The 13,590-nt window shown below is 40.4% G+C and overlaps 1 protein-coding gene across 3 annotated transcripts in view; it reads right to left on the reverse strand.

Moving 5' to 3' along the window:
- The window catches only part of SLC12A2 (solute carrier family 12 member 2), a 115,616-nt gene that overhangs the window by 57,806 nt on the left and 44,220 nt on the right, over positions 1–13,590 (reverse strand). For all 3 annotated transcript variants that reach the window (XM_075835854.1, XM_075835861.1, XM_075835844.1), the window contains 3 exons: positions 7,384–7,503; positions 2,835–2,910; positions 1,685–1,780 (listed from right to left, as the gene is read on the reverse strand). In XM_075835854.1, coding sequence (XP_075691969.1) covers positions 1,685–1,780; positions 2,835–2,910; positions 7,384–7,503 — 292 coding nt within the window. The remainder of the gene's footprint in view (positions 1–1,684; positions 1,781–2,834; positions 2,911–7,383; positions 7,504–13,590) is intronic.

Below are 13,590 nucleotides of genomic sequence, written 5' to 3' on the forward strand. Positions count from 1 at the left end.
CAAATGATTTAGCAGAAGTCACAAACTAGCAGTCATTGGCGTTCAGGGGGTAGCAAAATGTAACGGGAAGGAAAAGTGCCAACTAAACATCAATGCAATCAAAAGTAAAAAAAATCCACAAGTGACATTTTTTAGGATGTCCGTCTCACTCCTTTTATGAATACAGAGAGCCAAGATTTACACATGATTCCTACTTCTACTCGCTAGTAAATAAACCGCTTCACACAAAGGCTTTTCTGGCACCAATTTCAATTGCTGGAAATAGCGGTGGTCATGTCCAGCTCGCGATGTCCACAATTATCACATGTGGATGTGGTTATGTTAGAATTACTGGGAACGTGGGCCAATGAATTGTTGCAAGTATCGTGGAAGCATTTTTCTCCAGCTACATGAACACTGATAATGTGAAGAAGTTGGATACAATATTACAGAAAACATTGTGTATATAAATAAGAGATACATTTGTAAACCATACCATTAGGTAATCTCATACTAATCATGTATGTGAAATCACAGAGTTCGGGCCAGTTCACACAGAGTTTTTGGTGCGGATTTTGACGCGGAAACTGCGGCAAAAAAAATGGTCAAAACCACTTTCCAAGGATTTCAATGGGAGGCGGAGTGTTTTTTTTCTTGTGGCGGCTTTTAGCCGCTCTTCCGCCTCGGACCTCCCATTAAAATCAATGGGAGGCAGAGAAAGAGTTTTTCGCTGCGTTTTTTGTCCATGACCCTCAATGGTCGCGTGCAAAAAAAGGCGGCAATAAAGTGCGGGCAGGTCAAAATCTGCCTCAATATTCCTGAAGGAATTTTGAGGCAGATTTTTACTGCCTGTAAATTCCTCCATGTGAACTAGGCCTAACAAACTGGAGGAATATATGTGGCTTGCTCTGACACAGGGGAAAGCTTTGTTCTCGGGAGTGTAGCTAGTAGCAGCCACTTCAGGTGAATGCCTAAAGAGTAGCAGCATCTCAATGAGCATGCCCATCTGGATATATGGCAAAAGATATAAAACACGGGCACGCCCGACAAAGGGCAGGCTCACAATTTTTATCTTTTTTTGTGATTCTTGTGCGATGTTTTATCCTAAAAAGCAACATACTATAAGTTGATATTCCAAGAAAACCAATATATTATTCAATAGGAAAAAAAACATAAGTGCACAATACATATGGCATGAAGTATATTTCTTATAGGTTCATGTATGGTGCAGTCATAATATTAGGAGAAAGTAAACTCTATATTACTGTAGTCAAGGTAAGTGCTGCTCAAAATGCAGGCAGTCTTAAATGCTGCGGAGTACAGCTTTTCTTAAGACACGAATATATAACGCATGAGGCCGGCCTCACTCCAGCACGACAAACACTGATGCCATTAAAAGGGACAAAGTGTAAAAAGGATGATAAAAACTAAGGCTTTTATTTTTGTAAACGCTATGTTAAATTTCCAGAATTGCCACTGACCACAACACCCACATAACCTACACAAGCTGGCATCTAATACCACCCCCTGTGAGGTTATAACAGAACGATACAGGTCGGTAACAGATGACAATGTAGGATCAAGTAACAATAGGACTAGTTTTTTGATTCGGCTCAGTAGATTAGAAAGGGTAATAATCTTGCTCTTTAGAGACAAAACATCAGCAGCACAAGGTGACTTCAAGGTCATAATAAAACATATTTACCTCCTCTCACAAAGCCGTTTGTAGCAATGGCCGAAGTAGACAATCCAGTGATAGTCGTCACCACAGTGGCCATGGCAATGACAAGAACGCTTAAACCTGGGAAAGGGAAGAAAACAAAACCTTTTAGAAGCTTCGAAGTAAGACTCAATAAAATAAAGGAAATCAGGTTAACAACGCCGGATGTGGTTGGAAATCAGGATGCCTGGTAAAAAAAACTATTTTAATTAAACAGCCGAATAATGGAATTACCCCTGCATGATATCCAAATCGGAGGACAGCAGTTTTAATATGAGGTTAATGAATGTGTTTCTAAACCAAAGTCAGTGGCATATGAGTAAATCTATTTCTATTACAAACAAAATAATAACCAGATAGTAGATATAAAAGGGACATTGTGGTACTGCGCCCAGCTGAATGTGAACAGGCCTGGTCCAGCCAGAGCAGGAGCCGCTTTTACATAGGGACTCTATACTCTGACTCAGAGGGTGGTCCTCTATGACTTCCATATCTCTAACAGGGCATATTAAAAAGGGTTGTCCTGATGTGAGAACCCCTTTAATAAAGCTTCTCATAGAATTATTTGATCAGCAAAATACCAAGCAATGCATATTATGGCTGAAAAAATGCCTAGCTAATCCATCTAGAAATTTGCTCCAAGTGTTAATTATTCCATTTTTTATTATTGGGCCACAAAAAAATAATAAGAACGTTTACAATGTTACATCCCTTATTCATGTAAAGGTAGAAAAGAAGCTTGCTTGTTGCACTTGGCAACAAAGACACATCTTTAGACATATTATGAAATCTGTCTACTTGGAGCATAAGACGAGCAAATATAGTTCACAGTATGTGCACGGAGTATCTGTAATATTACAAAGATTGTCTCCCAGCTCCGAGGAAACCATCGAAAGCTGCCTCTGACACTTAAGTGAAAATTACTTTTACATCTCTCTGGCTTGTTTGGAATTTCACAGGCAGAGTATATGTTCGTCTTGATATCGGACTATCTTCTGCTCCACTAAAGCAAATCATAGCCTCTCATGCTGTGACATCCTTTTAGGTCTTATTATTAGAAAAATTGTTCTATTTAAAAGCAGGAAAGGATCGTCCACGGCAAACAAATAAATGAAGTGTTAAACAAAAAACCTACCGATTCCAGCGTGGCCAACAATCCACGACAACCGGATGAATAGCATCACACCCCATATATTCAGCATGCATCGTACCTAAGTTACAAGCAGAAGAAAGATATAAAAACAAGAGCAAATTCACCTCAAATGAACATATAAAAATAAACTCATTTCCAGATTATCTTCCATCAGGCTTTCCAGTTTTTTGTAGACTTAGTTTATGGTCTTAATTGAAATTTGGGCATGAAAGCAGACTAAAATTACAATTTGTCTGGGTATTTAAAAACCATACGTAATTGATGTAGCATTAATAGGACACGCTCGTACTTCAAGTAAATATTGCTAGAATGCTAATGAAATACAGTAAATACAATTTAGTAATATATATGTGAATCTCATGTGTGTGTCAAAACAAAGTACTATGGATTTATCCGCTTAGCCGGAGTGTAAGAACTATGTTTAATATGGTGACACAAGACATAAAAATAAGACCCACAAAAAATTTATTATGGAGATACTCAACCAGTTTGGCCAAAAAAAATTCTAGCACACAAACTCTTTTTTCCTATATATCAGAGAGGTGAAAACACGCACGCGCACGCTAACATTCCTTAAATCTTAGATCAATGGGACCCAATAGATCCTAGATTATCAGATATTCTAGATCATTGTACAGTTATAGAGGAGGTAGAGATCCTTTAGGAAGAAAACGGAGAACAAAAAATGATAACACCATTTGCTACCATGTTCAAATTTGCATCTGAGGTTTTACAATTTTACATTATATTGAAGTTCTGTACTAGAAAGAAGTGTCAGATTATAAACCTTTTTGGATTATTGCATGCCAGATTAAATGAATTTTAGTGTGTAAATATATATACAGTGGCAGATCCTCATATGGGCGGTAGGGGCCACCGCCCAAGGCTCCCAGGGTACCCATGGCCATCCAAATCGCACATAAAGTTAAAAAAAAACTATCCAGGGCTGCTGCCGGCCTGATTCTCGCAGTCATCGGTCCCACCTGCTGATGAAGGGGGGTGGGGCATGTTATGGGGGAGTCAATTGCGGCCAGGGAACAGGGAGCGGGTGGCACAGCACATCAAATGTAGAGAGCAGACGGTCAGAGATTGTAATGGGCAGGTGCTGGAGTCTCTCTCCCTGAGAGTCAGCTCCTCTGTGCTGCTGTGCACGGTCCAGTCTGTCTAAACCTCCAGCAGCTGCTTGATAACGGCAAGACTGCAAGTAGGAGGTGAAGGACATGTAGTGACATCAGTCACATGATCAAGGTCCTGGAGCCTGCAGAGCACAAGCACTGCAGAGAAAGGGGCTCTGGTAAGTGTTGTGTGTGTATAGTGTAAGGCTATGTAGTGTGTGTGTGTGTGTGTGTGTGTGTGTGTGTGTGTGTGTGTGTATAGTGAACATAGTGTAAGTCTATATAGTGTGTCCTGTGTATAATGTAAGTTTAAATAGTGCGTTTATAGTGTGTATAATGTAAGTCTATATAGTGTGTGCTGTGTGCATAGAGTTTATAGTGTGTATAATGTAAGTCTATATAGTGTGTGCTGTGTGTAGAGTTTATAGTGTGTATAATGTAAGTCTATATAGTGTGTGCTGTGTGTATAGAGTTTATAGTGTGTATAATGTAAGTCTATATAGTTTAAGCGTGCGCGTGTATTTTGAATATAGTGTGTGGTGTTGCTGTGAATTGTATATAAGGGGTTTAGTCTCTAAATTTGTGTGTTTGAAATGGTTTCCCACCCATAGAGCCCTCTGCAGTCAGTCAGATGCTCAGAACCTTGTAATATAATCTTTCGCATAGAGCCCTCAGTAGTTATTATACTGCAAGGGGGGGGGGGTCAGAGCATCTGAACCACTGCTGAGGTCTCTATGGGGGGATAACTCCCCTCCCCCCAGAGCCATAGGTGCCAGACGCTCAGACCCTGCCATAGAGCACTCTGCAGTCAGTCAGATGCACTGATCCCCCCAGGCAGTATAATCCCCCCATATAGCCCTAAGGAGTTATTTTACTGCAAGGGGAGGGTTGTCTGCCTCCTTAAAGGGTAACTAAACTTTAAACAAAAAAAAAAAATTTGATATGTCATAGTAACATGTCAAAAGTTCTAAACAGTGGGGGTCCGGGCACTGAGACCCCACCAAATCACTAAAACAAAGCGGCAGAAACGCTCAGGTGAGGGATGTGCCACTTTGTTTCTGCTCGTCTTTCCTCTGATAGCCGATCAAGCGGTGTATGGGCTCAATAGAAAGTCTATGAGTCCACTCCAAGGAAAGACGATCAGAAATTAAGTGGAACAGCGCTCACCCGAGCACTTCTGCCATTTTGTTTTAGTGATCGGTGGGGGTGTCAATGCTCAAACCCCCATCAATCAAAACTTCTGACATCATCACCATGACATGCCAAACGTTTTTTAAAAGTTCATGTATGGAACTGTGGTCTTAATTTGCTTAGGGGTTTGGTCTGGGGTATAAAACAATTTAGGGTGTTTAGTTTCTGAATTTCTGTGTTGCTATAGATGCTGAAAATGCCTTCAGAATCGAGGGGCAAAGATTTCTCATCAGTAAACTTCAATCATCAGGAGAAGTCGCCATAACGGTCTGTGTAAGATGGAGAAGAGAAGAGAACGACTCCTATCAGAGAAGAAATCACTTGCGAGTCATTGAATTTATAGATCTGTCTCCTCTCCTGACATGTCTGTTATAGGAAATCCTTGTGTTCTATAATAAGTCTTTGTGTACCCAGGACTAATAGACAAATGCATGCTACACATCCTCTTGACAATGGGAATGGTGATATACCATGTTATACGGTCAGCGATGGTTGGAGATGGTCATTATGTAGGGACACAGCCCTTTGACAAGGGGAATCGTAATACTCATTTGTCAACGCTCGCACAAACAGGTGGTGTTTGATATAGCCAGAATGTGGCAGGGTGGTGGTGGAGAAGGGGGACCCAAGCTTGTGGAACAGCTTAGGGCCTATGGTCTGCTTAGTCATATATATATATATATATATATATATACATACATACACACATACACACACAAATACAATCCAGGCACAGGCTTACATGAAAGGGTGCAAGCCTTAGGGAACGGACCACTGTCCCTCTAAACAAAAAGCAGTAAATAGGCAGCACTCACAAAGGCTTATAGTGGAAAAAAAAGAGGGTGCTTTATTGACAGGCTTGAGAAAGGCTCAGGTTGTGTGAGCCGAAACGTTGCACTTTTGGGGTCAATAAAGCACCCTCTTTTTTCACTATAAGCCTTTGTGAGTGCTGCCTATTTACTGTAATTACACAAAATATATATATATAAAAAAATATATATATCACACATCTTTAGTTCTCCCATTGGAAAGGAAGTGTAAGTTATTTATTGCCTCACGTTACCCACCATCCCTCGCGGCAGAGAACGGTTGTCTCATGACCTACTCCTCTCCCTCTTATGTTCTCTGAGCAGCGAGGCTATGGAAAGATTTCCTGTCATAGCAACTGGGAAACAGCTGCATCATCACAATACAAGTTATAAACCGCAGGATCAATTAAATCATGTCTAAAATTAGAATCCGTTTATTTTACATCAAGAACTTACCGCTTTCTAATTCTTAAACAATGATTTACAGCGGCCCAATATTCACCTCTTTCTATAAATATCCACAGCAGTTTTCCCATCGTCTTTAACACATATGCAATGGGTGCCGCCATTTTTGACATTGGACAGGTTTGGCTTCTTTAGAAGTCTTTGCAAGTCAGCACAGACAAGGAAATCGCAAAAGGTAGATCTAACTCCAAACCCTTCAGGGAATGTTTAGGGCCGAAGGAAAGGTTGCGGGTTGTCTCTCTAAAGTCTGGCATAACTCTACTTTGCTTATATACAAAAAGTAATAAATAGATTTATAATTTGTTGGAGAACAGCGCTTGCAATGAGCACAAAAAAAAAAAAAAAGTTCCGTAACTTTACATACACTTTATTGCCTTGTTACTTAAGAGTTGTCTGAAAATAAACTTTGATGGCATGTCACTAGGATATGCCACCAATGTCCAATTACCAGGGGTCCAAACGGACAGTGGCGCTTCATCTCAGCTCTGCTTTCTTTACAGGCCACATGGCCAAGCTGACCGGTCAGAAAACATTGGAGGTCATGGTGGTTATACCCAGCTGTTTGGGCATTGTTGGCATATCCTAGATATATCACAAATATTTATTCGGAGACTACCCTTTAACAAAGCGCTTCCCCAAATCCAGAGGCTGAAATCTACAAATGTTGAAATTATTTAGAAGCAGAGACTTTGACATACGTATATTGTAACCAGATCAACATTATGGATAAAGTGTTAACTGTATTTGCTGAGGCTAGCCATCTGCACAGGTCACAGAGTTCTGATATGCCAATAGCAATTGACTAGGAATATTGTTGTTCTGGATCATGTCACTAGTCACAGTCAGAACTGCAGAGAAATAACATTTCTACTCACTGCCACATTTATTGTCTAGGTTTCCGATCTGAAGTTGAAATAATGGCTATGAAAATCCAAGAAAAAAAATACTCACCAATACTCCTTTAATCCAGCCAAACTTTACTGCTCCTTTGCCATCAGCAACGTGATTGGTCACAGCATCTCCTGTTGGTGTTCCTTCGTCACCATTGGCAAAACCATCCTCAAATGGTTCCTAAAAAACAAAACCATTTAAATATTAGTGAAAACTTCATGCTTTCCTGAACTTGCACAAGAAGGTAACCGCAGATTAATTGTTCTTTAGCAAAGAAATATGAACAATAGAACATAAATTTACATTTTATAATTCACCCATCCAGATCTTTGTGCTTCCACATAAAAGTTTCAAAGGTTATGTACACTTTTGTAACCACTTTTTATTGCTGAAATGCATCTAGAACAAAAATGAAAGCAACTAAATATAATAGAAAAAAAAATTATCTACAATTTTGTGGAATTTAGCTTATTATAGGAAGAACTACAATCTCAAGTAACCTAAAAATTGCTCAGAGCCTATCATGCCACTCAAAACATTGATGGGCATCACATGGCAGAAGTCGCTTTGCGGCCTTCTCTAAATTTCATGGTAATGCACACTGGCTTATTCCCAGTTCACAGCACCTTCCACAGCCCTCTCAGGACCCTGTCCAAAGAACAAGCAGCTTGTCCCAACTCTAAACGCACATGTGCCCGGCTTTCTGTACAACTGCCTGTTGATCGGCCATAATCCTGACTCCCTAGTGGTTGCAGCCCTGCGGTGTTGAAGCCGATGCGGAGTAGGAGGGCGGGGGCTCGCGCACAGATCCAGTGGAGACGGCAGCCTACCCCCCACTTATTCCATTCTTCGACGTGCAAAACAAAAACACAAGTCGGTACGTATATAGGGCAAAAAAAACACTATAGAATCACTATGTATACCACAAAAATATATTTTATTAAGACTACATAAACCACGTTCACATGTTGCGGCTACCCGCGCATTGCAACAAACCAGACAAAGGGCCTTTTGGGACTTCATAGAAGTAATAATGGACTTGTACTCCATCATGGGCTCAAACCATCTTTTTGAGACACCTGATGCCCGTTCCGTACGGTCTGCTGTGCCGCGTGTGCATGGGTTTATCCACGGGGAGCTGTATCACATGAACGTAGTGTCGGCCCCGATGCATGCGCACTGCATACGAGCAGACACCGCTCTGAGCGGCTACATGGCGCCCACCGGAGAGAGATGGGTAAGTGCGCTTGATTGTGCACACACCATAAGATAATTGTAATTAATATTGTGTCTTTATAAAGTAAAAATATACTTCATGACAAAAACCACCCCTAGGAAAGCCACATTGTCCAGTCCCCTCTTCCCCTCTGTGGCTATTACATAACTACGCTGTATTTATGCAGATGGTCTGATGCAACATTTTTCATTTATGCTTATATATTAGCAATGTATGCTCAGGGGATTAGGTGGCATTGTGGGGTGGGGGTTCTGTTGGCCACTTATCAGGGTGACAACCCCCAAGAGACTATGTCTAGCATGTTTATTCTATCTTAAATGTTTTTAATTGTTCATGTGGTGTATGTAGTCTTAATAAAATATATTTTTGTGGTATACATAGTGATTCTATAGTATTTTTTGCCCTATATACTTACCCACTTGTGTTTTGTTTTGCATATTGTGGTTTACAGGGTATGTGGCAATATTTGTCTGGTGCCCGTCGGGGATAAAACTAACTTATTCCATTCTTCGGTAATTGGGTGGAAGTGTGTGTGTGTGCAGGGCTGGGAACAGAAACCAGTGAAACTTGATTGAGCAACATGAGAGTGGGGGTAGGTGGAGTGGCGAGGTCTCTTCTGATCTCTGCAGGAATTGAAATGTGATCAGGATTAGAAAACATCCTACGATCCCAGTAAATGGAGTACAGTGGAGGAGATGACCAAACCGCTGGGGGTTTCTCCTCACAGGTCACTCCTGTGAAACGCTCCTATTCGCCCTAGGACTGCTTCAAGGCACGCTTAGTACAAGATCATTAACCATACAGCAGGCATTAGATATAGTCGCATATGGAGACTACTGCTAGAATTCTAGTGGCGATTTTAAAAAAAAACAAAAAAAAGCGTTTGGTTACGTTTGCGGCCATTTTTGTCACTATCTGGAGCCCTGTGTAGTCAATGGTTGCCAAAGTGTACATGGCTTTAAATGCATGTAATTATGGTATCTCACCATCAAACACAGACTAGAGTAGAGCAGACATATCAGAGAAATACGGCGACATGAAATAGCCATTCATTTGTTCATAAAAACCAGACAAGTGGCGGCATATATTGGTGTAATGAGGCTGCTGCATATTCACAACACCCGAGACGACGATAAGAAAATAAAAAAAAAAAAAAGTTTCCTCATACTTGATAATACAATTAGCAGACCAAAAATAACTACAGTCCAAACAACTGTTCCTATGTATACACTCCTGTCATTGACAAACCCCAACCTACAATACCACAATAAGGATTATCTTGCATGTTTGCTACGGGAAACTACTGCTACTTTATAAAGAAAAATAAAACTTTAAATCGCCCATCATTCATGTGCTCGAACCAATAAGAGAAAACAACTATGCTTTGCGTTTGTGTGTATGCATGAAAATACATACATTCTTTCAAAATATAAAGACATATTAGATTATGGTACTGCAAGGATGGACAACTATGGGCCAGATCACTCCTGAAGCCAATATGACATATTGTCCGGGCAATAAAACCTTTTTTGTCTTCTTTGTTAAAGAGGCCTTTGAAAGTTAGGTGCCAGATGTGTAATTTAACCCCTTAAAGAGGCTCTGTCACCACATTATAAGTGCCCTATCTCCTACATAAGGAGATCGGTGCTATAATGTAGGTGACAGCAGTGCTTTTTATTTAAAAAAAACGATCTATTTTCACCACTTTATTAGCGATTTTAGCTTTATGCTAATGAGTTTCTCAGTGGACAACTGGGCGTGTTTTACCATTGACCAAGTGGGCGTTGTACAGAGGAGTGTATGACGCTGACCAATCAGTGACCAATCAGCGTCATGCACTTCTCTGCATTCATTTAGGCAGCGCATAGGGATCCATTTAGATCAGTATGTGCTGTCTTATACCAACACATTAACGATACTGAAGTGTTTAGACAGTGAATAGACATTCCACGGGATGTCTATTCACAAACACGACACTTCGTTAATGTTTCTGTAATAGTTACAGCAGAGCAAGCATAATCTCGCTGTAATCTGTCATTTACAGCGTGATCTCGCGAGATTACGCTTCCTCTGCTGTAACTACCACAAAAACCTTAACGAAGTGTCGTGTTTGTGAATAGACATCCCGTGGAATGTCTATTCACTGTCTAAACACTTCAGTATCGTTAATGTGTTGGTATAAGACAGCACATACTGATCTAAATGGATCCCTATGTGCTGACTAAATGAATGGAGAGGAGTGCGTGAGGCTGATTGGTCAGCCTCATACACCCCTCTGTACAACGCACACTTGGTCAATAGTAAAACACGCCCAGTTGTCCATTGAGAAACTCATTAGCATAAATCTAAAATCGCTAATAAAGTGGTGAAAATAGATAGCAGTGCTTTTTATTAAAAAAAACTGTTGCCTACATTATAGCGCCCATCTCCTTATGTAGGAGATAGGGCACTTATAATGTGGTGACAGAGTCTCTTTAATGACCAGCCTATTTTAAACCTTAATGACCAAGCTATTTTTTACGTTTTTTCATCGTTGCATTTCAAGAGCTATAACGTTTTTATTTTTGCGTCGACATAGCTGTAGAAGGTCTTGTTTTTTGCGGGACAAGTTGTATTTTTTTAATAGCACCATTTTGGGGTACATATCTATTGATTCACTTTTATTAACTTTTTTTGGGGGGGGGGGGAAATAGAAAAAACCCAAGAAACTTCGCCAAACTTTTTTGCGTCCTAAATCTACGCCATTTACTGCGTGGTATAAATAACACAATAGCTTGATTCAGCGGGTTATTGCGATTGGAGCGATACCAAATTTGTATCGATTTTGTATGTTTTACTACTTTTACACCGTAAAAACACTTTTTTTTCAAAAATATTTGCTTTTGTGTCTCCATATTTGAAGAGCCATAACTTTTTTCGCCGATGCAGTTGTATGAGGGCTTTTTTTGCGGGACGACTTGTAGTATTTATCGGTAACATTTTGGAATAGATGCGACTTTTTATCACATTATTTTTGTCAGGATTCACAGAAAACAGCAATTTTTCCAGTTTTTTTTTTTTTTTTTTACGGCGTTCACCGTGCAGGTTAAATAACGGAATAGCTTTATAGTCGGGGTCGTTACAGACGCGGCGTTACCAAATATGTGTAACTGTTTTGCTTAATTTTGTTTTTTTAATAGTAAAGCAGTGTGTAAGGGGAAAAAGTGGTTTTCACATTTTTTTTCAAATTTTTTTTTTTAACAACTTTAGGAGACTTTAATATGTGATCATCCGATCACATTTGTAATACACTGCAATACTTTTGTATTGCAGTGTATTACTGCCTGTCCGTTTAAAACGGACAGGCATCTGCTAGGCCATGCCTCCGGAATGACATAGTAGGCATTTGCTACAGGCAGATCTGGGGGCCTTTATTAGGCCCCCGGCTGCCATCGGAGACACAGACACTCGGTGATCTTATCACTGGGTGTCGGTGGGATGAGAGGGAGCTCCCTCCCCCTCTCCAAAACCACTCAGATGCGGCACACGCTATTGAGCACTGCATCGAAGGGGTTAAACAGATGAGATTGATCCTTATATCGATCTCACCTGTTCGAGCAGGGACGCCCCCAGCCCTCAGCTACCTATGGCAGCTGAGACCAGGGAGATTTAACAGCTCCCTGCTCTATTTATTTATTCTGATCCAGCGCCATGAAAAGGGAGATGCGGCAGTTTACCAGATTATTACTTTCAGAAAATGACCCGGTTCACATAAGGGCAGCACGATAGCCCACTCACAAACCAGGAAGTAAAATGCAGCGCATCAAACAGCAAAAAAAGGGGTAGGTAAGTATAATTTAAGTAAAACATTGTAACAGATTTGTTTTCACTAATATTGAGCCCCAAGTTGTCCATTGGATAGAAGTGGGAGGTGAGACAACGCCTTTAATAAAGGAGGCTTCTCCCATCAATGATTTTAACATTCATTTAGTAGAGGATGGAGGGGGGAGGGGGGAGGGGGACGACTAAATTTCTCCATGTATCCCATCACAGGTCCTGGGAATAAAAGTTGTATATTAGTGTTATTTACATATTGATTTCTGCAAAGCACTTTGTGGCCAGGCCTACGGACAACAGACAGCTTTAAGACCATTATTTTTTCACTATGGTGAACTTACAAAACTCGTCAAGCAAGTCACAGGGGAACAGTTTAGGGTCCAAACGCACTGGTGTTGATGGAAGTTATTAGACCATCAGTAAACCATGTTCTGCCGGCCGTCAACATATGATAATATTGCAAAGCTTTGAATGCAAAAAAGGAAAAACACGACAGAGATCATAATCTATTGTATCTAGTTAGCAGCCATTATAAGCAGACGAAGACCGTCTTTTCCTGTTTTTTTGACGGACTGTCCTAAATGGACATACTGACCAAGTTAAAAAAAAAATCCCTGCTCCCACGATCACTACTTTATCTGAAAACCTCCAGCAACCTTTACAAACAGAAGATATTTAAGCATTACTACAGATTCACGGTCCTCTTAAATGGTCTTCAACTAATCCTGTTTGCTGGCGGCTAAAATACAGAAAAGTATTTATAGAATTCATGACGCAGTACGAATTAAGAGTTTGTGGTCCAATTTGTTACGGCAAGTGTGACCCTAAATCACCAGATTAACAAGAAACTTGACCTAAATTCTAGCCAAATATCTGCTAAATGTTACCCTGGCATTGCTGCGGCCATTCAGGATTCGGTAAATAGTTACCATGATTGCTTGTATTATGATGAGTGAACGTGCTATAGTATTGGTATACGCACCACATGTACTCTGCATGATCTCTATTAGTGGAATTACATTAAAGGGGCTGTTCAGGGCACATGAACAGAATTAGTTCTAAATGGATGCATGTGATTCTAGGAAAAAGCAGAATACATAGCATCACTGTGGGGACTCAAGCTTTCATTATTCTGCACCTTAGCCAAATCATTTCCCAGTCAATCCCTCTAAGTTACAAAGCGGTGTCTGTGTGTGTTCCACTACAGAAGAAAT

This window comes from Rhinoderma darwinii, chromosome 1, assembly GCF_050947455.1.
Source record: "Rhinoderma darwinii isolate aRhiDar2 chromosome 1, aRhiDar2.hap1, whole genome shotgun sequence".
Taxonomy (NCBI): Eukaryota; Metazoa; Chordata; class Amphibia; order Anura; family Rhinodermatidae; genus Rhinoderma; species Rhinoderma darwinii.